This window comes from Scardinius erythrophthalmus (assembly GCF_964197995.2).
Source record: "Scardinius erythrophthalmus genome assembly, chromosome: 22".
In the NCBI taxonomy this organism is placed as follows: domain Eukaryota; kingdom Metazoa; phylum Chordata; class Actinopteri; order Cypriniformes; family Leuciscidae; genus Scardinius; species Scardinius erythrophthalmus.
The window spans coordinates 19,862,291-19,889,138 of NC_138242.1; the positions used below are offsets into that span (position 1 = coordinate 19,862,291).

The following is a 26,848-nucleotide window of genomic DNA, read 5'->3' on the forward strand; positions in this document are numbered from 1 at the left end:
GCAGATGTCATGTATAGCTATGAAATCGTCTTTTCAGCCACACTGTATCATTATTTCTGTGTTCATATTATCACAGAAGATATAATTTGGATATAAACACGTCTACAGAAGAGTAAAATAGAGTAAATCACGTTTAGAACGTAACATGGCTCTTCGAATAACGATTGTATCGATTACATTTGTACTCCAGCGACAAGTGACTGTTAAAAAATGTATTTGTCATAGAATTATTCATTTAGACATTTGTTCAAAATACACTGATTCATCCAGTATACAGTACTTGGTACCAAAGTCTGTACTTTTTGACAACTCTAATCCAGTAATGAAACAAGTGAAGTATTTATGAATGAGTCATTGAATCATTTATTCATTCATTCAAATTTGAAATAGACTTTAACATGTTGTCAGAACCTCTAGTAAAATACATGTTGTTTTGTTTAGTTCGTGGGAGAATCTGAATCTCTGTTTGAAACAAAACCATTGTGATTCTCAATTTATCCAGAATCGTGCAGCTCTACTACATACTCAGATACAAAAGACATGCTTATTTGCTCTAAATACAAGTTTATTTTTATGTTTTGAGCCTCTGTATTTTAATCATTTACTTTCTGCTGAAACTTTCCTGTTTTTCTGTATAATTTTAATGTTCACCTTAGGATGAGATGTGAAATGTGAAAGTGTTCTAGTGCATTGATTGCAGTATTTTTATTTTCATCATACTACTCCTGGTTAATTTTATAATAAAATATTTTTATTTAAAAAATCTAGCAATTATTATTCTACAATAATAATACATTTTTAATAATTATCTTACTAAAGCTACTTCCTATATACCTTCTAGATGTACAATATTGATCTTTATGTATGAACATCACCCAAACTCCCTACAGCTAGCATTGTTTCCCTGAGCAATTCTGAATTTAAAAAAACAAAACATGGCATTATTTTCTCCACATGTTTATGAGCAATCACCCATAAAAATATTTGACCTTTATAATTTGCAACTGGACGCCTTCATCCGTCTGTGGCCCTTGGAAACAGCCACATATAGTCTCTATGATCCTGTCGATGAGCTTTTTTCCTGGGGTTGTGTTGTCTGGAGCGCTCCCCGTCAGGTGACCATATGCTATGAGTTTCTGAAAAATCATGAACACAGCGTATGAGATGAAACATCCCCATCATAAGAAGCATCCTGTCATGAGTTTGTTGTAAGGCGCTGACCTGTAAACAGTCTAGAGAGGTGATGACGATGCGCGGACATTTTGACTGACAGGCCAACTCAAACGGCAGGAAGTATTTATCTGCTTCAATGAAGTTGGTCTTGGATTTGATTGGCGGCAGAGTACTGGAACTTGACTTGTTGTCCCCAGCCGGTGGGCTATAAAACAAAAATAAAGACGTTAATCAGTTTAACTGAACAGGGGCTGACAATCATTTTAACCAAATTAACTACGTGATATGCTGATTAAATAATTGAATACATTGCAATTAATTACACATCAATGTTAGCTGACAAAAGCTCTCAAGTTAAGATAACTTAAGGTATAACATTGTATTAAGGCAGGTACTGTATAGACTGCAAACTCTAGCTTTATGTTCAGCCACTGTATCAACTTGAACATTGGAGCTGGAGAGGTGCCAGGCTAAGCTGGGACTGCTGTGTTTTAGCTAGGACGGAGCATTACGATTTCCTTCAGTAAGATGAGTTGATGAGAGCAGTGGGACACAGGGAGGAGGATGGGGGAGATAAAAGAATGGAGTTGAGTAGAGAGACAGCGAGTGATGAAGAGTAAAATAGAGCACTAAAGGGACATGATAAAAGAGAGAGTGACAGAGAGCAAAGGAGTGGAAGAGATGCATTTGCATGCTATGTGTACTATATACGAGATTAGAGTGTTTTGCATGGTTGATTATGGCTGAATCCAACATGTAATTTATTACAACAAAACTCTGTTGTGAGTATGTATCTTTAATTACAAGTGGTCATATAACTCTTAAAATAGACTGAAATAGACCGATTTAAGTTTCACAAACTTAAAGTATAAATAACGGAAAAGAGTGCAGGATCGGATATAACCCAAAAATAATTTGTGGTTTAGAAAGTCAGTTGTGAACTCAATAACGAATTTGAATGGTTCATTGACTAAGTGAGTCTGAAATTCAGGGTTCTTTTTGACTCATTAAAAAGAACTGGGGCTGGATTTGCAAGATAATAACTTAAAAATAAATGTAAGAAAATGTACTCTTAGAAAAATTTCTTAATGTTCTTGTCTTTCATTCTTTTTAGGCTGTTCTTAAGACAAAACTTATGACGAATTTGATTTCCTGTAAATAAACAATTAGTAAAACCCCCAACTTGTCTTAAATCCAGACAAATTCGATGTTTAATTAATTTATTGGGTTGTTACAAATATTAAGCACTAAAACCTAACACTAGCTAGCTACATATAATACATACAGTATTAATACTACTAGGGATCAGTGAGTTTTCAACAAGAACCGCCATAAATTCAGATAACAACAAAAAATATTCTATAAGAAGAAAAATATGTTCTTGAGAATATATTTGAAAACTTCTTGCATATAAAAAAAGAATTCGAACTTAAAAAAAAAAAAAAGTTGTAGGAACATTCTTACAAACTACATAGAATTGATCTCCTTTCTTACAGTATGTAGCCTAGATTTTTGTAAATCTGGCCCCCGGTTCTTCAATCATTTATTCATGAGTCACATTTATTTCAAATTTGCAGCTGGTTTCATACGCAAAACCGACAGACAGACAAACATGCTGTCTATGTCATATACAAACTCGACTGGTGCTGATGAACAATTCTGATTCAAACACAGGAATCATCAGTCTGAATCATGGACTGAATCGGTCACTGCGAAAACAAAATGTTATAGGAAAAAGAAAAAAAGTTGTACACTAAAAAAAAAAAAGCAGCGATAACAAAGGAGAAACATTTTGAAACCTTTGAACATTTGAATAATTGAAAGAAACTTTTGTGCAATGGAAAGTTTCCCATGAATGTTAAAGGGATAGTTCATCCAAAAAATTTCAATTTGTAACTAAACAGTTGTGGGGCACCATTAGCCGCGTTTCCACTGTCGGGCCAGTGCGAGCCAGGGCTTTAAACGGGCCGTGCCGGGCTAATAGCACCGGGCCTGCGTTTCCACTGTCGGGCCAGAAGCTCAGTCCACAGCGCTTCACTAAAACACGCCCGTAACACACCTCTCTGGAACAACGTCACACTAACCCATCATTTCACCAACAAATGGAAGTTTTATCAGAAAACTAATTAGAAATCACTGGAAACAGCGTTGAAAACAAACATGATAAAAGCGGCCGTTTGCTGGCATTTTTGTGGTTTATTTGAATATTTAAAACCCAAGCATCGATGTTTTACCACAGGTTTACAATAAAAAGTGATACATTGATCATAATGAATTAATTTATGTCAAAACTGCACATTAGTCACTCAGAAATAAATTACCGTTAGGTCTATTTCACAAAAGAAAGAGGACACACTTACTTCTTCAGTCGCGTCTGTTTCTGTTTATCTGGTAGTTACAGGACATATTTACATCACATTTAGAAAGAATGATAATTTCTACAAACATATACCACCAAAAATACGACCTGAGGAGCGTTAGCACTCTCTCGACTCCCATAGGCCTACAGATATTTTCAGTCAGAGAAACTGAAAGAAGTTGCTTTATTTTATGATAGTCCGGTATAAAGAGACGAGACGTAGGCTACTGAGATAAAATAAAAACATGACTGTGATAGCCTTTATGATTGGTCTGATTTCTTCAAGCGTTCACTATGTTTTTTTACTATGCGTATCTTCAAGCGTTTACTATGTTTACTATGGTAATGGTTAGCGCAAATAGTCTTTTGCATCACAAACAGACATTCAAACATGAACGCAAGTTAAATTATTTTAAAAGTCTTTATAATGCTGACAGAATCATCCGGCGCTGCCGTCTCCCGACTCAGGTGAACTCCGCCTCTGCTCGTAACCACTCCTTTAGCCCGAGCTGGCCCGCTTTGGCCCAAGGTATTCGACGGGCCAGAAATCCTGGCCGTTGGCCCCGATCAAGCTCCAGAAGTGACAGTGGAAACGCGACTGACCCTGGCACGCACTAGCACGGCCCGGCCCTGACCCGACAGTGGAAACGCGGCTATTGACTTCCTAGTATTTTTTCCAATACTAAGGAAGTCAATGGTGCCCCACAACAGTTTGGTTACTGACATCCTTCAAAATATTTTCTTTTGTGTTGAGCAGAAGACAGAAATTCGTTCAGGTTTGGAACAACTTGTGGGTGAGTAAATGATGACAGAACTTTCATTTTTGGGTGAACTATCCCTTTAAAGGCTCTTCATGGAACCAATCATGCCAATAAAGAACCTTTATTTTTAAGACCTAACTCAAAAGTACACACATTCCCTTTATCCGCGCTGTGTTGCTGTGGCTATGAGGTCGTAGTTAGCTGGCCCATCTCAGGCTGAGTCAGCGGGAGGCTGCTACAGTATAATAAACTCTTCCCATCGGCTCGGCTCTATTCCCCTCCTCTCCTCTCTTCCCTTCTCCTTCATTCAATCTCATTAATCTGTCTGTGGAGGGATTAGCCAGCTCATATTTATAATTGACATAAATTGAGCTGTAGCCAGGCTACAAGGGAAAAGACTAGAGATCCACCGGGTCCAGAGATTACCTCACACATCTCTCATTTAGCCTGTTTCTCTCTCTGCCCTCGCCGAAACAAACCCTCTAGAGGATTCTTATTGCTATAGAGTTAAACCAAGTTGGTAATCAGGCTGAGCACAAATAGCCCGAAAGCATCGTGCAACGGCGAGACATCTGGGGAAGAGAGAATCATCTAGTGCTCTTTTAAAAGATAACAAGTTAAGATCTTATGAGAGCATTTGTGGCATACTGATTTCCCCAGAATTTTTTATATATATATATATATGTGTGCTTCAATTTGTAAAAAACGTAATGCATTTGACAAAGGAAGACTATGAGGTAAGAGAAAAAATCTGAATTTTCCAGCTCATTCTTTTTACTGTTTAATGATGCATGGTGATTGTATTGTATTATTATTGTATTATATAGCTTACATGTTAATATGTAAAAGTCTAACAGTGTGTATTTAAAGGGTTTGTTCACCCAAAAATGAATTACTCAATTATAGCAACTTTCAAAAGTTCATAAAGAGATCGTAAAACTAATTTATATGACTTGAGCGGTTTCATTATATAAAGTGGTCAAGTCTCTTCAGAAAATTTGAACTAAACCACCCAATTCATTTTGATTCGTTTTACGATCTCTTTATGAACTTTTTGAAGCGTCAAAGTGGTAGTTGCACAGCTGTCAACAGAGGGACAGAAATCTCTCAAATTTAACCAAAAACATCTTCATTTGTGATCCGAGGATGAACGAAAAGTCTTACGGATTTGGAACGACATGAGGGTGAGTAACTGACACAATTTTCATTTTCGGGTGAACTATCCCTTTAAATGTTGGTTCCTTAACTTTCAAAACCTTGAATTTCAGGGGCCCAGAGAAATGTATTTTCTGTGTTAATCGACATTATGCCACAGATGCAGTCGATAGAGCTTAACCTGCATTGAACAGTAATGTTCCTGATAAATATCACCAAAAGGAAGAATTTCCCAAAAAATTTAACCTGCTGAATGACACTGTATTATACAAAATCGACAAATGTGTGCTAACATTGTACTCAGCAAAAATAAATAAATGTTTATTGCGCAGTGAGCACCAAATCAGCCAATTAGAATGATTTCTGAAGGCGACACTAAAGACAAGGGTTGGGTATCATTTGAATTTGAATCAACTCTGATTCTGATTCTGCTTATCAATTCCGATTTCAATTCCAGTAAGGTAAAAAAACATCTAAATCAAACATATTTATAATGTTTCGATTTCCATGAAAAAACAGCCTAAATAAGCACTAACATTTTACTATGGTTTTAACAAAAATACCACACAAAAAAAATAACTTGACTAACATTATTAAAGAATTGGGTTCTCTTCTGCATTTTATTTCGATCGAAAAGATTTTTAAATCACAATAAAACGCGCTCACAGAATTAATAAGCGAAAAACAGTTTCAATTTTATCCGATTCCTGAAGTTTCCGATTCAGAAGTAATGGCAGCTAAAAACATTTATTATGAATTGTAATATTTCAAAATATTATATAGGGGAGCGCTGGGCACAACCTAACGTGGGGTTAGTTGTAACACGCTTGTTTTAAATACTTCTGCACATGCTTGGATGATGAAACTTTGTTTATTTACTAGTTGCCATATCAACACTATATAGAAAAAAAAATTCCGCCAACATTTTTTTTTTTGGAAGATATCCATAGAAATTTATTAAACCATAGCAAAAGTAAATTTCTTACTTAAGTTAATTTTTCATCTCTATTTTTTGTGTTTATTTAAAATAAGACAAATCTGATATTATTTTAATCTCCAAGATGTTATTTAACAGTTGAGATAGTTATTTAATGCTTCGCTAGCTAGCAAAAGACACTAGCAGGGTTTAAATCCCAGTTGTGCAGGCGGGGGCATGTTGTAACACTGCGTTACAATGTGCCCCTATTAGAAATATGCTATTATATTCTATACTTTTATTAATTTTATTGAGAAAATGTGAGAAAAAGGTGAATAAAGACTGAGAGTCAATGTTCATAAATTACTAATTATTTATTTGTTTTGAACTATGTTGTATAGCTGTGTTTTCATGTGTTCGTATTCAAAACTCAAAAATAAGTTTATATTTAATTATTAAAAATTGCCATTATTTTATATGAAAAAGTTTTTTAATTGTATTTTATTTAAAAAATATTTTAGTTTGTTTTGTATATTTTTTAATTAGATCAGATAACATTTTAAGCTGTCATATGTCATGTTACAATGTGCCCCACACATGTTACAATGTACCCCACCTATGGGGCATGTTGTCACATTTCACTTCTATTCTTTCGGGGTATATCAATAAAAAAGTATATACTGTATTAATAAAACAAAAACACATAATTGTTCTAGACATGTGGGCAATTAATGTGGGAAAAAATAAATACTCTGAACCACAAGTAGATTTACACAAACTGGGAAAGTCAAAAAGCGTTACTTTGTGCCCCGCTCTCCCCTAAATATTATATTTTGTGTGTATAACATATATTATTATTATTATTATTATTTCAATATTAACTCAAATATTAATATTATTAAATATATACTTTTAATGGCCTGTTTTTTATGAATTATGCAAAAACACTTTGAATCAGTACAAATAACTTGATGAATCCAAGTGTAATTAAAGATTCATATTCATAAAAGAGTTTTGCTGTGATAAATGTTATTTCAATTATTATTTTTTTAAATAGTACTAAAAATAGAAGCACTGTGTGGAAGGAGTGGCCCTTGCTTCAAAACAGAAATCTGTAAGCAACAAAGGGGAGAAATACCAAAAGACAAGGACATGGAAGTGAAATGCAAAGTAAATGCATGCTGTCCGTCCTAAGATCGGTCTGAGATCAAGGGCTGAGGGAGGTGAAGTACGACCTCAGAACGGGCTACCCTGTTCCTGCAGAGAGCCCTGAGCACAGAACGTCTCATTCCTGTTTCCTAGTCACACAGCAAGGTCTCCAAGCACACTGCAACAACACAGGCTGCGAGGTTGTTTTTCACTGGCACTGAGCACACACTCACAAATCACAATGAGGGCAGGGCAGCAGCCAAAACACAAAGGTGCCGCGTGTGGTTACTCTCTGGAAAATGTCAACGCTGCATTACAAGCATTGAACCTGACAACAATGAAGGAAGATCTGAAACACATTCAATATCTCAACAGCTGGAGTGTGGCATAAGATATCGACTTACCTTAATTTCTCAGATTCAGCCTTGATTTCCTCTGGAAAAGAAAAAAAGAAAATAGTCACAGGAGTGTAGTAAACTAAACAATAAATAAATAAATAAACTAGCACCACATAGGGACTAATGCGGTTGAATTGAAAGCAGCTTTAAACACAGACTTAATCAGACGGTTGACTTGTTTACTGTCTACTGCCAGGGAAACACAAGTTCAAGAGAAGCTTAAGATACAATATAGCATTATGCAAATATGCGTGGTCTTAAAAAGAATAATTAAATAAGAATATTAAGAACAATATTTTTATAGGATTTTATATAAATAATTATACATTATTTTTTATAATTATATATTTTTTTTTCTGAAAATGTTACAATGTAATTGTTTTAAATCTGACATTCCTTGAGTTTATTTTAGTTATTTTAATTTAACATTGAATCTATCTATCTATCTATCTATCTATCTATCTATCTATCTATCTATCTATCTATCTATCTATCTATCTATCAGGGTTGGGCAACGATTAATCGTGATTAATCGCATCCATAAGTTTGTGTTTACATAATATATATGTGTGTGTACTGTGTATAGTTATTTAGTCTATATATGTGTATATTTAAGAAAAATTTGGTATTTATATATAAAATATTCATATATAATATAAATTATGTATAAATATATCAACAGTATATACATGCAAATTTTTCTTACATACCGGTATACACATAGGCCTACATATGTGTGTATTTATATATACAAAATAATTATACGCAGTACACACACACACATATTATGTAAACACAAACTTTTATTTTGGATGCGATTAATCGCGATTAATCGTTGCCCAACCCTACTATCTATCCAATATCTATCTATCCAATATCTATCTATCCAATATCCATCCATCCATCCATCCATCCATCCATCCATCCATCCATCCATCCATCCATCCATCATCCAATATCTATCCATCTATCTAATATCTATCTAATGTCTGTCTGTCTGTCTGTCTGTCTGTCTGTCTGTCTATAGATCTAATATCTATCCATCTAATATATATCCATCCATCTGTCTATCCATCTATCTATCTATCCATCTGTCTATCCATCTATCATCCATCTATCCAATATCTATCCATCTATCTATCCATATCCACCCATCTATCCATCTGCGTAAAAAACGCAATAATAATCAATCAATGACACCAAACACAAAGACAGCTCCTTCATTTACATGACTACCAGAACATCCTTCTGTCGAGAGCCATTTTCACTGCTAACACTAAAGAATTTAATTACGTGTGGACCCTTTAACACCTCTTCCTCTGAAACCAGTCATTAAATGCATCAGAAATGCATTCAGAGTGTTGCAAAAATGCACTAACGAGAGGGCCCAGAGTCGGAGGTTCTCCCTGCAAACTTCTGAAAGGTTCAACATTACACAAATTAAGCTTTAAATCAGTTTTAACACCTGGATTCATTAGCATACAAGCACTTTGCGCCGACACGCGTCGGTCGTGCCGCTACTCACAGGTCAGAAAATCTGACTACAATCTGTGCTGGTGTCTAGAAAGTAGTTTGGATTGAATTTGTTTATCTTGAACAAGCGCCTCTGGTCTCAGCGAGCAGCTGCAGTCATGAATGACTAAGTGCTCGGCACGGGAACAATGTAATACTGTAGAAAGAGCACTCTCCTTCCTCCTCTCGGCAGTAAACAATGACGAGTATAGCAGCATAATGACATCTACACGCTCTGCTGACAGACAGCCCTCCAACACACTAAACTGCCTACGAACATGGACAGAATATTGAGCGCTGGTGTCTGCTTACACTCAGATCATTCTCCATCACTCTGCAAGTGTTTCCAAAAATATTAGGGATATACAGTAGCTGGAACCATACTGCAATATTAGCTATATTTAGTATTTTATATTAATTTAGCAGTAGTGGTTAATTAAACTTTGAAAGCAAAGAGCTAACATTAGTAACTTTTCTCAATTTACACACAGCCATGTTCAAAATCGAGATTGCTCACGTTGGACAACTAGTTGAAGTTTGTCCACTAGTTGAATATTGACGTCGGCTAGTTTATAAATGCATTACTTATTTCTTATTTTGATAGTTTTACCAAGGCCGTAGGCAGGGTTTTAAAATTTTTACCAAGGTACCAAAATTGATCTTGCTAGGGGTTTTCGGATGTGCTTCCTTGAGAAAATGTTTATTTCCTTATGTGCTTTTTAAGATGTTTGAACTGAAGGCCAAATAAAATGGATAACATATCTTTAAAACCCTGTCAGTAGGCAGCAGCACAAATTATGCCAATATCTGTTCTTCCCCTCTCATCTCCACCTTCACCCTTTCTTTTTCTCTCAGTCTCCTTATCTTGCCCAGTATCTGTTTACTTCCCAAAGCTGAACTTTGATTAAACATAGGGTCAACTGATATTTATGTTTTATAAATCATTTTCTTAGACAATTAAATTAATTTACAGAAGGCTAGGCTATACCAGGAAAGCTAGGTAAATAAGTTTACTAAAGGGGTCCTACTATGCTTTTTCACTTTGTCAACTTTAGTTAGTGTGTAATGTAGCTGTTTGAGCATAAAAAAAATCTGCAAGGTTACAAAGCTCGAAGTCCACTCCAAAGGGAGACAGTGTTTCCCATACATTGATTTATTTGTGTCCGCCCACCACAATATCAACATTGACCGTCACAAATAGATTTCAGTGCTTTCCATTCATTAAGATTGTGGCGGCCCTAAAATATATTTGAAGGGATAGTTCGGCCAAAAATGATATTAAACCCATGATTTACTCACCCTCAAGCCGTTCGAGATGCATATGTCAATAATTTTTCAAAACTTTATAAATAAAAATAACTGGCTTCCGGTAGCGGTCGACAAGCGTTCACGGAGATGGATGCTGGCGTATGACGTAGGACGTAGCGTAGGAAGCGTCGTGACGTAGAGTTTTGTTTTGCTCTGCTCTCTGGCTGCGCTGTCACGTTCGTTCTACGTCACGACGCTTCCTACGCTACGTCCTACGTCATACGCCAGCATCCATCTCCGTGAACGCTTGTCGACCGTTGCCGGAAGCCAGTTATTTTCATTTATAAAGTTTTAAATATGTATATTTTTACGACAAAACCGCACGGATTACCCTCAGAAGGCCTTCGTTTATCCCCCTGGAGCCGGATGGATTACTTTTGTGAAGGATGCATGCACATTTTTGGGACTTGAACGAGGTGGACCCCATAACTTCACATTATAACCACTGAAAGATCGAAGACATTTTCTAAAATAACTGAAAATGTGTTCGTCTGAAAAATGATTGACATATGCATCTCGAACGGCTTGAAGGTGAGTAAATCATGGGTTTAATATAATTGTTGGCCGAACTATCCCTTTAAACTCAAAATAACATAAAATGTCTTTAATTTCGTGTTTTGCGCAACTGCTGTCAAACAAACTAAAATCGAAAGCATGATAAGGCATTGAATATGGGTTGGAGCTCTTAATTTTTGAACTCTCAAAGTGCACCAGATTGATCAATTTAACTTAACGTAAAATATTTTCTTTAAAAAATCAACGCTTCATAAAAGGGCATAGTAGGACCCCTTTAAAGTAATTCACAATACACATTCATTATTAATCCTATGCCTAATATGATGAAAACGGTTTCCTTAATTGTCCTTGTCTCGTCACATTGACCGTTACGAATTAAATTAAATGTTTCACGTAAATTATAGCTATAATTTCAATTAAAAATGGCATAATTAGACAAGTTTATTAGTTTGCATCCCTGATTATTTATGTGGGACATTTCTATCGTAGGCAGCTGCCAATATTAAACGTTTTGTTTAAGCTACATCTTATTTCACATTTTATGGCCGTTTACTGAACATAAAGCCCACCTCTTTAATTTGATTGGTCATCTCGAACATTTTTACATTGATGAGCAGTGTTAGACAGCTGAGGGAGCTCAGATGAGAAGGTCGGTTATCCTGGCGTTGTGCAATATTCATGCGGCAGCGGCACCAAAGTAGAGTTATATTATGCAATTATTTCACAACTTTTATTATTTACACTGCGGAAAAAATACTGACCTCAGGGACCTCAATGGTGAGTACGGCCCCATGATGGGGCCTAAAAGGTTGTACATATATGAAGCGCCTGACAGAACCCTTTAAGTTTCTATGTAGAACCTTTTCTTCTATGAGCTTGGTTTACTGTGTAGTTTAGGTCTCTGACTGGATTGATTAAACTAAAGTAGCTGTAGTCAATGGGTTCACCACTGCAGTGCAGGATGTAGATCGTTTAATCAGTTTTAGTGGTAGACTGTCCCTGGTGAAACATGGAAACCATAGCAACATGATAATTTCGAAGAGAGCCACAACATGTATTGTGTTACCTGAAATTTAAATTACTCAAAACACCCTTGGTCTAAATTTATCCTTTCAATCTATTGCATTAGGTCCATTCAATGCACTTATTTTTCTAATCTTCAGAGAAAGCAGTGAACTGACCTTGAGAAAGGCTTTGAGCTTGAGCAAACAAATCAAGGAAAACAAATCACGATCTCTACATCACAGCTGAATTGTAAAGGAAAACCTAACAGAAAAGCATCCCATCTAGAGGTCCCACCAAAATTCAAGGCTTTTTGGCTTTGTAGCAAAAGTATGAACTGCTTTATGAACATAATTTTAATTATGTAATCAAATAATTTAATTTTTAATTTTTAAATGTTAATCACATTTCAGAAATGTGTTGTATTGTGACACTGAATATACGGGAATGCAGTCACTCATTATGTGTGTCATTGAATAAACAGGAATTTAGTCAACTATAATCCATATTTTTAAATTTTGATATAGTCACATGATCCTTCAGAAATCATTATAATATGCTGATTTGCTGCTCGAGAAACATTTCGTATTATTATCAATGTTGAAAACATTGTTTTCCTTTGATTGTGGAATAATACAAATAATAAAATTAATATTTTATGGTGGAAACAGCGATGCATTTCTTTTTCAGGATACTTTGATGAATATAGTTCAATAGAACAGCATTTATCTGAAACAGAAATATTTTGTAACAGTCTTTACTATTACTTATGATTAGTGCTGGGCGGTTTGACCAAAAATCAACATCACGGTTTTTTTCTAAATTATACCGGTTTCACGGTTTTTACCGGTTTTTTTTTTGTGTGTTTTTTTTTTCTCAAGCATGATGGGTGTTTACCACATTTTCTACTGAGTGAGAGAGGAAATAGTGCAGTAGATTTACTTATAATGCCCTATTTTATTGTCATGAGTGAATATTATAGAAAAAATCCACACTAATATTAATAATACAGGTTTGCAAGGCTGTTTACAAAGAGGTGCCAGCAGGACGCGCTTTAGGAGCGGCAGAAACAGTGGTTTCCCCGGTAACGGCTGTACACAAAGTAGCAACGCTCATAAACACTGCTTTATCAGGAAAGATAAAGAAAGATTCAATCGTAATAACAAAGAAACTTTTCTAAAGACCGTCAGTTCACTTCAGATACGTTAATACAGTATAAAAACACGCGCGCCGCAAGAAAAAAGACTCTCACCCCCACACGTCTCGTGCCCATTCTAGTCAATGCTTGTGTTTCAGATCGAAGCTTCCCAGAAGCGGCTCTCCGCGCCGCTTCGCTAAATATAGGCGCCTGGTCTATTTTGACGCACCACGTGGAGGACGGAATAAAACCTTGTCGCAGCTGTAATGCGCCGCAGACGTGTGTTGTAAATGAGGAGTGAGACTGTGTCGCGCAGCGCCGCGTTCCGATTAAAGCGACATACACCGGTTTTGCGGTATATTAAAAATTCATATCGTAACAAAAATAAACACCGGTATTCGGTATGAACCGGTAAACCGCCCAGCACTACTTATGATCAATTTAATCCACCAGAATAAAAGTATTAATTTCTTTCCAAATAATAAAAAAAAAATCTTACTGACCCCAAACTGAATGGTAGAGCATATATTCATACAGTAAATAATGAGACCAACTGCATAGAACTTAACAGTGTCCTACTGTATTTTACATGTATGCCTATTCAACACAGGCACTGTCATGCATTTGTGATCATTATTAAATGTTCGATAATGGACTAAAAATAAGTAAAGAGGAATTCAACTTGCAGCCATGCCTGCTTCTTAATCATTAGGCTACAAACATCCTATACATCTTTAAAATCTGATGAGTAGCACAAAACACAGCCTTACTGTACGCCATACTGGTGCATTCAAACAGTTGGCACCATTATGCCCTTGAAACGATGCCAGCGCCCACGCTTTCTGAGCCGACAGTTGGGACAACATATTATGACACTGCATAATTAAGTTTCTTTCGGTTACAATCAGCTTTAAAGGACTGATGAAATCTGACTGTGCCACACAGCACTCACAATTTCCAAAAGAAAAAGTGTGATAAATAAATCTTCTGTTAACTCCATAGAGTTCATACAGTTCTGGGTCTTGAGGATTTCAATGCAGTTCTGTACCCCTGTCGACTTTAGCAGGGCCTCCAGACCTTCTGTGAATCCCTGGACTGGGACACACTGCATTCCACATAGCCATGGGAAAATAAATAGACTCAAGCAGGCCTACTGTATTCAGCTGCCAATGAATGAGAACGAGAATGTGTAACACAACAGACAATAAGATTACGCTGAATGTCATATATTGGGGATGTGTAAAACTACATATTTTCAAAATTAACTAGTCCCCTGAATGACTAGTCAACTAATTAGGCTCACATTAGGCAATGATTGAAAAAAGTGTGAGATGTGATAAAATGGCTGAAGACATCTTTTTGGATGTGCATGGCTGTAGTGGTGCTTTAAACACAAAATTTACCAAATTACCTTTTTCTCATGGTCACATTCAGGTGTAAAGTATCTGTGAGAGAATGTTACAGAAACAGTTGTGATTTACGATAAAATAAACACTCATAACCATCAGTATGAATTATGTATTAGATCGGGATGCGCTTGATGGCAGCTCGGCGATAATCTTTCTCTAAGGACAAACACATTTTTTTTTTTTTTTTTTATATTGTCAAACTATGCTACTACAATCACCTAAACTGCACAAAGCCATGATTCACTCCAGTCCAAGCAATGACACTAACATAATGAATCTAAACCAAACCTGTAACAAAATAATTGATGTAGCAGGGCTCTAGGATGACTGCGTTCGTTCACTCTGGGTGATTACCAAGTGATTGAGTCGCTGATGATACGATACAATCTCCTTACTGAAACTGTTTTATCCAAATAAATGAAAAATAAAACACTGAAAAAACTAAAACCAATCATTTTAAATGCTACAAGTGAATTTAGGCATCACAACATTATAATGCACAGTATGAAAAATACATATTCAATTTAAGATTTGATCAAAATTACATTTAACAGTGTTATTAAATAAGTGATCATTAACTGATGGCAAAGGTAATCTAAATATAAAAATAGAGGAAATGAGCATGAAGAATTAAATATTTAACATCCTATAAACAGGGCTTGACATTACCTTTTAGCTCACCAGTAACTGTTGCTAGTGGTTTTCAAAAGTTACTAGCCACTCAGCATTTTCACTGGCCATAATTTTGACACTGATACCATGGGGGAAAAAGTGCCATATAGATTTTTTTTAATAGCATCTCATAATTTGGCAGCAGGTATATTACGTTGCTGTCACTTTAAGACCTGACGCACGGATCCATTATAACATTACACACTATTACACATCTCAGTTGTTTATGTTCAACATAACTGACTGTGTTTACATGAATACTCGCCAAGTCCACCATTTTACCTTATTTTGTGTGTATTTGACTGTTTAAGCACAATAAGCAGTGTGAAAGAACTCCATTTAGTACTGAGAGGCGGCTTTATGTGTGCGCACTTTGAGTGCGAGTAATATAAGTATGAATGAGTAAAATTATGCGCAATACGCACAATCCCACACCGGAATTCAAGCCCTGTAACACCAACAATATTCATCCGGAGCAAATGAAACGAGTGAGTGAGGGGAGGTGGGTTTGTGTGTCAACTCACTATCGGAGAGATGAGAGAGTGAGAAAGCACAGCTGGTATTGTGCATCTATTTGGCGGAAAATGAATATTGGAAGCGTTTCAGATATTGGTATCGAAAAATATATTTTCGACAACACTACATTGCACTTAGTTTATCATTTCAGTTGCCTTTTTAAAAGACTCCAATTGAAAAATGGATATATTATACATACAATTCAACTCGCCAAAGTGCTGAAAACCATCCGCATTTGGCAGGTGTTAATGTCAAGCCCAGCCTATAAATACCGATAAAAAAATCTCTGCTGAAAACCAATATGGTACAGTCAGTGCTATTTTAGTATTTATTATGTAATATTTTACAATTTATTAATATTTTGTATTAGCTTTTATTTTTATATTTTCCATTTTCATTTAAATTTTTAGTTGAAGTTTTAATTGTATGTGCTTGTCATTCTATATAGCTTTATTTTGTTTTAAGTAATTTTAATACTTGAACTTATTTCTAATTTTCATAAAGTTTTTCATATTTTTCATCATTTATTTTATTTCAGCTTTATTTGAATTACAGAAAATTACTTTTAGTTTTAGGTTTACAATTATAGCCCTAGTAGCAATATATCATCCCAAGTATTTTATTGATGGTACAATAGAGAGAAGACAGAAAATGATTTTGGAACAGAAAATGATAGGCTTCAAACTCACATCGCCAACTTGTGCATCAAGGTGGCACCTTGTTGGGGCACGTGTGTCAACCGTTAGGCTACGGATCAAACATTAAAGGAAATCTTTGCTTAAAGGGTAACTCTTGACAAAATTGAACCTAGGCTCTTTTTGTTAATCTACCCGACTCAAACTTTCGTGTAAAAGCATAATCAGAATGGAAACTTTTAAGATTGACCATATTTTCGTTTGAATGGGAGTGCTTGGGGCACTTCTATGATAGCATCAAAATCGCTATTTTTAAAACACTAAGGAGGCCTCGACACTACATGTAACTGTGCTCGAAGTATCACCAGGGACTCTACACGTGAACTTGAGCATTGACTACATTGTTTGTGTACACAAAGTTTGCTAAAAAGAAAGGTTTTGTCAATCTCTGAATGGAACGTAACATGAGGAGAGTAAAGATGGAAAGCTCCTAAAGCTTGTTTCCATATAAATTCACAGATCATTTTTATCTAAGTTATCATGCTTTTTATTGAAATTACAAGTTCATGACATTTCCTCATATGGAGTCAGTTCATTACGTTGCATTCGGAGATCGACTACTTTTGACTGACAAAATTCCAGCCACCGGAAACACTAATTGATAAAGTAAGACGAACAAAACCTTTCTTTTTAGTAAACTTTGTGTAAACAAACAATGTAGTCAATGCTCAAGTTTATGTGTAGAGCCCCTGGTGATACTGAGCACAGTTTTATGTTGTGTCGAGCCTTCTTAGTGTTTTAAAAATAGCGAATTTGATGTTCACACAGAAGTGCCCCATGCACTTCCATTCAAAAGGCATTTTGACCGTTTCCATTCTAATTATGCTTTTACATGAAAGTTCGCCTCGGGTAGATTAACAAAAAGAGCCTAGGTTCAATTTTGGCGATAGTTACCCTTTAAACAGAAAACAGAAACTGAGGGACAGGCTGTTTGGTCAGGAATGTTGGGAACAAATTGTCAAAAGAAGTCCTTGTTCTACCTGAGAATATAGGCGATCAACTCCGGAGGTGTCAGTCGCAACTCTAATGAAGCAGACATTGCTTTACTTTCACTCATGGTGCAAATGGTGGGCTGAAAGCATGCCGTGACATGTCACTCCGTACAGCTACACCATGGGGAGCTTCACTCAGCAGGACGGCAGAAAGCCCCAAACGTTGACAGTATCTCTCCTTCACACTGGCAATAATTGCAGTGGAGCTCTGTAATTGCATATATCTATTTCGCTCTCAATCTCGATTGCAAAAGTCAAATATGTATATACTTGCTTAATGGTATCCTGCTTTGGTGTTTTAGACAACAGCATGGTGGGAATGAGATGATTGCTCTGAGACACCCTCACCTGGGCAAACAACTCCAGCTCCAGCTGCCGGGAGAGGTTTGTTCCATCAATTAAGCAAAAAGCAGAAAGGATGGTGTTGTGTTTTGCTGAACACACACACTGCAGCTCCATCGCTGAGGAAAGATAAACAGTAGGGGTCCTTCGGGAGTTCTGCAGCATACCATGTGATCAACACCAAGGCAACACGTGCACACTAATGCAACAACTGCAGTCTACAAGACAAATCAATCAGAAGCCGTTTGGATAGCCAGAGGGTGTCTGTGTGAATGGAGACCAAGTTGGGGTCTCATTGAAGCGTTGTTCTCCTCCTCCTTCATTCTTTCTCGAGTGGAATCATTCTGGATACATCCAAGCAGAGCTTCTTTCACAAGATGTCTGGGACTTTCATGTCCCTCTGGCTCTTAGAAAACTTTGCCTACTCGATCTCCTCCAGTTAAAGAGCAGGGTAGATTTGACACATTCCCAGATTCAGTTCTGAAAGAGAGGCTTGCCGGGACTGATCCTTACCTAGTTTTTGTGCCCGATTAGGAGCACAAATAATCAGTCATAAATGTATTTAAAAGGTGACATTTACCAAAACCAAGCTTCCCAACCAACCCCAATCCCATTCTCAACGGTGACTGCTGATACCCGAGAGCAGTAATGTGTTTTTTCCTTCACTCCTACAGATGAATTACCATTTCAAAGCACACACATTCAAGCCGCGATGGCACACTTGACAGCCACAGAAAATATTTAAACGAACTCTTGCCTTACAAACCTAGTATTTTTGTTGCATCCCCCTGGTTAGGACTGGGAAGCTGTGCATGGGGACGTGGCAGAGAAGTTTAGGAATCAGAATGCACTACTACTTCCTGGGCAGGTCTGCATTTACAACACCTGAATGTGTTGCAGAACTAACAGCATGGCAAATTGCAGGGCTCTGTGTTTGTTTGTTTGTTCAGCATGTGACCTTGTAAAATTAAGCTTTTTTTTTAAATGGTCATTAATTAAAAACCTTTAGAGTGTACGCATCTGTACCTTATCTAGTCTAACAGATTAGGCAATCAAAAAAGAAAAGAATTAGGGTGAGGACTTTGTTCTATGCATTGGTTGTTGATTGGATTTTGAGATGTGGGCATTGCAGTCAAAAATGGAGCCTAAGTCTGTCGTTTTCACCAAAAGAACCAATAATGACTTTTGATTAAAATAAGGTTACAAAAAACAGATGGATGGATGGACGGACGGATGGATGGGAACAAGAAGGTGAATTTTAAGGTAACAGTATGTGCCCTTTAGGGCTAAGTAAGGTTCATTATTAGGTGAGGTTTTGTGCGAACACAACCAAGTAGACAAACTTGTTTCTGTTGAGTGATTCTGCACCTTAAAATAAGGCCTGAACAGTAACAAGTAGCCTAGGGCTGAACGATATTCTGTTATAACATTGACATCGCGATGTGCGAATGAGCGATAGTCACATCGCCGGAACATGCGATGTGAAGGGTAGTAGCACCCATAGTGTATTAAGAGAACGGTAGCACACAAAAAGAGGTACTTTGCTGGAGTGTTATAAAGTTGTGGATGGTTATAAAGTTATAAAGTTGTGGATGGTGGATGATTTTATTTTTTGTGTTCGCATTTATGAGGAAAAAACAATGTTAGCCTACGTGACAGTTCTCAATTACGGACGCGACCGTTATGAAAGCGGCACTAAGAGACTGCTTTAAAACTTTCACAGAGACCTCAAACAGAAAGCACAAAGCCTTTCGTTAAAGCGAATTTCGTTTTGTATTAATTGTATCTTAATTTTAATCAGTGTTTCATTATCCAATTTCCTGGAACTACAATATTGCAGGAGCAGCACGCGCTATAGTGCTTTCACATATACTGCGTTTGCAGTTTGTAGGTTAACTGATCCGCGGCTGTACCAGAAACACATAGGCCTACTCACTATTTTTTTATTTCAAATCCAGAAGTTATCAGCAATTTTTATTTAACTCTACATGAACGCGAGAGAGAGAGAGAGAGAGAGAGAGAGAGAGAGAGAGAGAGAGAGAGAGAGAGAGAGAGAGAGAGAGAGAGAGAGAGAGAGAGAGAGAGAGAGAGAGAGAGAGAGAGAGAGAGAGAGAGAGAGAGAGAGAGAGAGAGAGAGAGAGAGAGAGAGAGAGAGAGAGAGAGAGAGAGAGATATTTTGGAATTCTAATTTTGGAATAAAATAATAAGTGGCCTTTTTGTCACTTGTAATGAAGCTTGCTTATTAGTGAAATTATTAATATTATGCAATGGTAATTTTTGACTGTAGCCTGGATTGATGGCTCGCAATATCGCAATATATATCGTTGGGAAAAGAATATCGCAATGTAATTTTTTTTTCCAATATGGTGCAGCCCTGGTAACAAGCCTAAATATTTTCTCACCTGGGCTGCCCTCCACCTGTCAGTAAAGTTGTGAGTATTAACCATAAAAGGAATGCTAAATGGAATGCCTGAGAACTATTTGAGTGTGAGCATTTAAAGATTAGATCGACTTTGTCACTAGAATAATGCTGTTTAAACATGAAACATAGGCTATACAAGTACATGAATGTAATTATATATTAAATAACAGTCTTTCTCCAGTATGCCTATGGACTGCATTCTTACAATGCATTGCCATTTATGTCTGCGTACTTGAGTAGATTATTGTAGCCAAAATGCTGCAGCTAGTTAACCAGCCATGGTTTCTGAGATAAAAAGAGAAAACGGTTATCGGTTTCTGCTTCCAAACCAATGAAATTGGTCACTTGAACCTGACTGAATTTTTTTTTAGAAGGCATATATTCACACAAGACCAGGTAGCCTTCAACTGTTTAATTTGGCACTGGTTCCTTGATAAAAGTAGTATCATGAAGGCCTTCTGTCAGTATATGGATGGTAAACTACATCAGAGATAAATTTGCATAATGTATCTATTTAGCCCACAGTTGAAGTATCAAGCATCTGCCCACCAAACACACACAAATCATCTCTCACACATGAACATAAACTCTTCCAAAAAGCAGAGCCCCAATGGAAGGGGAGGCAGTACGCTCCTTTCACCCGCAGAGATAAGCACCCGGCTCAGGTCCTCTGTGCTTGAGGAGGGAGCACTGAGCCATTGACAGTTGCATTGTATAGGAGAAAGAGAAAATACCCAGCTGTAATTAAATTTAAGCTCTGCACAAGAAATGCCGAGGGAGGTTGTCCGGACAACGCAATATATGGGGTGTGAGCCTGGGTAGACCTGGTGTAGCCCTGCCAACTAATCACACCAACACTGTGACAACAAGTGCATGCGTGTGTGTGTGTGTAACCACATGGATTCATTCCACAGGTTAACCAAAGACAAAAAGAGCACTGTGAATGTGGTTCCTGCTACAAAACAATGAAATTCATTCACCCAACACATTTTTAGTTGGCGTTTAGATAATATGCGCTCTTGTATTTGCCACATTTAAAATGATGATTGAGACAGAAATCGAATTTTTTAATTCACCATTTATTGTTATCGGCCAACACATGTAAATAATTAACAATAGTGATACAATATAGTAGCAATATATAATAAATAGTGACAATATTTCAGGCATCCAAGAACAAGTCTGAACTATTTGAATGGGGAAATCCGAAAATCTCAAAAACTGCTTGCCGAGCTCACAACTGAGTAACATATTTCAAATCAAAATCAGCAACAAAATCTGACATGAACGGTCTTATAAATGTCACATATGCCATTTCAGTTTTACAGAGTGTGCATGATTTTCAGCATGCCCAGGAGCCACCATCATTGGGGAACATTAACAGCGTGACAAATCTACGTATTACTGATTTAAAATGCTGATTCATCAAGTAATGAAACAAGTAAAGTCTTTATCAGTAAGTCATTGAATCATTCATTCCAATTGACTGCACTATTAACATGTTGTGAGAAAAATGTTATTTCGTTTAGTTGTCTGTTCAGAATTGAGGGGGAATCATGATCTCTATTTAAAAAAAAAAAAATGTGATTCTCAATTTATCAAGAATCACTCAGCTCTACAGCATCTATTTCATGCACACAACGTGAATAGGCCCCAACAGGTAAGCATGTCAGCAGTGTGGAGACACTTCACCATGACCAAAAATGTTGCTAGAGTAGAAATACGTCAAAATTGTTCAGCTCAAATATTAAGAGGCCGCTCGCTGCTGACAAAATTAACTTATCCCTTGAATTCACTTATCAAATGAATTAGGCTAATGTATTACCTGACTACACGACACCCTGAACAGCATAAATAGTTAAATTACCCAATTATCTAAACTGAATTAACAAAACTTTATGAAAACTTTCATTTTGGTTTCCGTGTTTTGACTAATTATCAGGTTAACGTGTTGGCCAGAATTGTAACTGATCCTACACCCAAAACACATCAATTCTTTTCTTTCTACAAAACGTGATTTGTTACAGTGGCATTTTGGGTGGTACCTTGCAATATGAGGCCGTCTATCTGTCACAAAAGCCAACAATTAAAAACTCAAGTCATCAAAAGGACCAAAAAGCACATCCTTACTCTAGGTGATATATTAACCTAGAGTGACCATAACTACCTACTCCTCAATGTAACGGCAGAATGATCTCAAACACACTAAAAGATTCTGGACAGAAATAGGGGGTCAAATGGTATTGTCTCTTATTAGCTTGAGGTAGAATTATGATTAATTCAGCACCTGTCAGAGGCTGAATGAGATACTGCCACTGAAAGATGATGCATTATTTACAAAGTCCAGTAATGAAACAAAGTGTCTGGTAAGAGATCTAAAAGACGCTGAACTATCATCCCAAAACCTGATCCTCATTTTTATAAACCGATATTGATTCTTAAATATTAAAAATCAATCTTTTAGTCTATCCTGTTATCAGTTGATGAATGAATGGAACATTGTAGCGCATCCAATAAATCACAATAATAAGCTTTGTTACTTTTGATATGAAACAAAGTCTCAGATTTTAAACTATCCATTTTATCATCAAATTCAAACAATAACAATAATACCATTTTGGTGCTCCATAATGTGGCATGACAGATCGTGTGACCATAGCGGCAGCAAAAAACCTTTAGCCAAAAAAGAGTAACGGCTAATGCTAACACGGCGGGTGTGGCGGTACGCAGGGAAGGAGACAATAGGCCGTTTTTTTAAATGGATGTCAATGGAGAAGAGGCTCGCTTCACTATACTGAATAAACTGCCTTTGTGAGGAAAAAGCATAATTTAATGAATCGACTGCCAGTCCGCTAATCCTCAACATGTTTTACGCTAAACAATACTTTTGTTGGGAACTATGCAGATTTTACTATGACAAGAAGTTTATTTCATAAGAAAAGGCAAAGAAGGGAATGTCGGGACAGGCAAGACTCATTTACGGCATTATCGCAGTATATTATTAGTAATATTGAGAGATATCGTATATTGTCTAAAGAAAGTAAAAAATACAGATGTTTTCTTTCTTTGGCTTTCAGATTTTACCAGTAATGATAAGACTTGAATTGTAATGACTATTATAACTGCATGTATGCATATGACGCTGATATTACGCATTTTAACGAATGAAGAGAAAATGAATCCTTTAATTATAAATATTGTGTTGTTTAATGAAAATAAAAAAGTTTTCTTTCTATCACTTCCAGGTTAGACTTGTATTGTAATGATTTATGACTGCTGTGTGCCTAATGCTGATGATATAAGGCTTTTTAACGAATGAAGGTTAAAAATACATGCAATTCTAATGAATTAAATATGTATTAAATTACAATTAAGTTTTTAGTGTAATATTAAATGTAGTTTTTATGCGCCCTGCAGTGAACTTTGCAGCTAATATATATTCACACTCTTTTTTTCCCACAGTAAAGCACATTCCACAAACACCACAGTCCTCCTACTGAATGTTTACTAGCGATAACACGAAATATAGAACATTACTTCACAAGACCAACGCGCTAATCCACAAGAAACTAATTAAAGTAAACTGTAACTGACTGTCATAAAACATGACCAGCGGACACTGACTTCACTGCCATTACACGATAGGCTGAGGGGCCTCACATGGTGATCCAAGTTAGCCATTAAGCTTTCCCCAATGTTAAAACCCCAGACCCTCTCATCTCCCCAATATAAGACAATCTCTGGCGGCAGCGCGGAGCGCACGTGAACTGATCATCTCTTCCTCTTTACTACTAGTTTCAGCAGTACATAAACACAAATGAACATCAGAAGGTATGTTAAAAGATACAGTACAAAATAAAGATGTCCATATCATGTCTCATGTAATCAATCAATCAGCGTTTCAACCGCGGAAAGATGTCAATAAAACAGCTTGTAAACAATATATCATGTAATGTTACATTTACATCAAAAAAGCCATTCAGTGACCATAAACTCATTAGTCAGCTAGAAAAATTAACTACTATTACTCTAGAGAGGAGCTAACAAATATAGGCCTATGCATTATATTATATTCATTATATATTTTTTAATATTCTTCAATATTCAATGTATATTTGGAGAAAAAAAAATTCATCAAGTTTTTATGACAGCCATGTCTACATTTCAAAAAACAAATTAGAGTAGAAACATAATTAGGTATATGTTTTTATTAGAAAAACTGCCTTGTGTGTAATTGTGTGTAGTGTTTTTATACAAACCAGTTCATTTTAACCATCAATATTACAGTAATGTAGTACCACCAGCATTAGTTGAGATAGTTTTTTCCTTGAGAAAATTTGCCATGTACTGTAAAATAATCTATGTCGAATTTAATCGGAATTGAACCGAATCTCAAGCTTTGAATCAAAATAGGATTGCGTTGTGAAATTTGTGTCAATCCCCAGCCTTAGTGGTTAGCACAGGTTTCAGGAACGAGAAGAACGATGTACTGTAGCAGAGTCTTTAACCTTTTAAGATAGCATCTTAATAATAGAAATGCTCTATATCTTTTGAGCCTTTCCAGACATCTGTGCAAAGACGCACCCACCATCTTAACAGTAAACCCAGGGCCACAAAAATTTCATTCATTCACCTATGTGTCCACAAAGCAACAATACTCACCAGCAGAGCCAGCCCTTGCACATAACAGCATAAAACACACCAAAAATCCACAAGAACACAGTGTGGCAGCTTTTTTAATGCATTACCATTAGTCTTAAATGTATATTATGCTTCTAAAAGCAACTCAGAAAACAAAAAGCTTTGTTCTGGGCTGTGAACTTCATTTTAACAAGTTTGCTCTTTGTTTTGGGCCATTAAGAAACTTTTTATGATGAATAGAGCAGGAGCCGAAAGGACTCCAAACTGCCTTAAGTGTTAGAAGGCGTGAGCAATATAGGATCAGTCTGAAAGCTAAATAATAAATGTGGCCACCTGATCCAACTAGTTACTCTCAGTTTCTTCACAGGTCTCTTGAAAACAATGCGAGTTCATAGAATAGGCTATTCAAAGTCTACTGAATCACAATTAGCCTATTTGTGATAGTACAGGCTTTAAAGGGATACTCCACCGTATTTTCATATTAAACTATGTTATTCCCTTAACTAAGACGAGTTGATACATACCTCTCTCGTCTCAGTGCGTGCACTCAATCGCTCTGGCGCGCGGCGAAACTTTGTTCACTCAGTTCATTCAATATGGGCCAAGCAGAGAAGCTACCAAACACCTCCACGTTTTCCCTATTTAAACACAGTTACTCGCGTAGTGTAACTCGACCTAGGACGGTGACACAAAACAAAACGTTGCGCTTTTCTAAGCGTGTAAAATGGATAACTATATTGTATGGCGGAATACCATAGCAAGTGCTTGTAAGCACTTCGTCTTGGCGGAGTAATATCTTCACCAGAGGGAGCGGGGGCTGGTGAGAGGATTTTTCACGAGTGAAGATATTACTCCGCCAAGTCGAAGTGCTCATAAGCACTTGCTATGGTATTCCGCCATACAATATAGTTATCCATTTTACACGCTTAGAAAAGCGCAACGTTTTGTTTTGTGTCACCGTCCTAGGTCGAGTTACACTACGCGAGTAACTGTGTTTAAATAGGGAAAACGTGGAGGTGTTTGGTAGCTTCTCTGCTTGGCCCATATTGAATGAACTGAGTGAACAAAGTTTCGCCGCGCGCCAGAGCGATTGAGTGCACGCACTGAGACGAGAGAGGTATGTATCAACTCGTCTTAGTTAAGGGAATAACATAGTTTAATATGAAAATACGGTGGAGTATCCCTTTAAAAGTAGTGGATGAGCCTGTTGCAAAAATATTCAGTTTTGAGATTCTGTTCAAAAATAATATTTGAGGAACAAAATCACGTGAATGTGTCGCCATTCGGACCAGAGTTATGTTGCTAATACACTGGAGGAGTCAAAAATGGTCTTTGGTGATGGCGGACGAACACGGCCATCCACACACACACAAATATACACACAGTTTTTATTTTTATGTTTTTTTTTGCATTTTATTTAAAGTTGTAGAAAAGTTATGGTGTCTTTTAAATATGTCTGTATAGTTTTTGTAAATTTTTACTTAAGTTTTAGTCAAACTAAATGAAAATAAGAAATGTTTCCAATTGGCAACTGAAATAAGTATTTTATTCCAATTAACGTTTATTTTATTTTAAAATAACGAAAATGTTTTTTTTATAGTTTTAGTTTTAGTTGACTATAATAATCCTGATCAGGACAGTGATATTTTTATAAAAGATAATAAAATAAAAACCTGGGAAAGAATAATTATTCTCGCATTGAAACTGAAACTATTTTACAACACAACCATGTATTTACGCAACATTCCTGACAAAAAGCCTGCAAGACAATT

The 26,848-nt window shown here is 36.5% G+C and overlaps 1 protein-coding gene across 3 annotated transcripts in view; it reads right to left on the reverse strand.

The window, feature by feature from the left end:
• Window positions 1–26,848, reverse strand: part of arfgef1 (ADP-ribosylation factor guanine nucleotide-exchange factor 1 (brefeldin A-inhibited)) — a 64,331-nt gene that overhangs the window by 31,868 nt on the left and 5,615 nt on the right. For all 3 annotated transcript variants that reach the window (XM_081353060.1, XM_081353058.1, XM_081353059.1), the window contains exons 2-4: window positions 7,918–7,948; window positions 1,222–1,378; window positions 990–1,136 (exon numbers count right to left, since the gene is read on the reverse strand). In XM_081353060.1, the coding sequence (XP_081209186.1) occupies window positions 990–1,136; window positions 1,222–1,378; window positions 7,918–7,948 (335 nt within the window). The remainder of the gene's footprint in view (window positions 1–989; window positions 1,137–1,221; window positions 1,379–7,917; window positions 7,949–26,848) is intronic.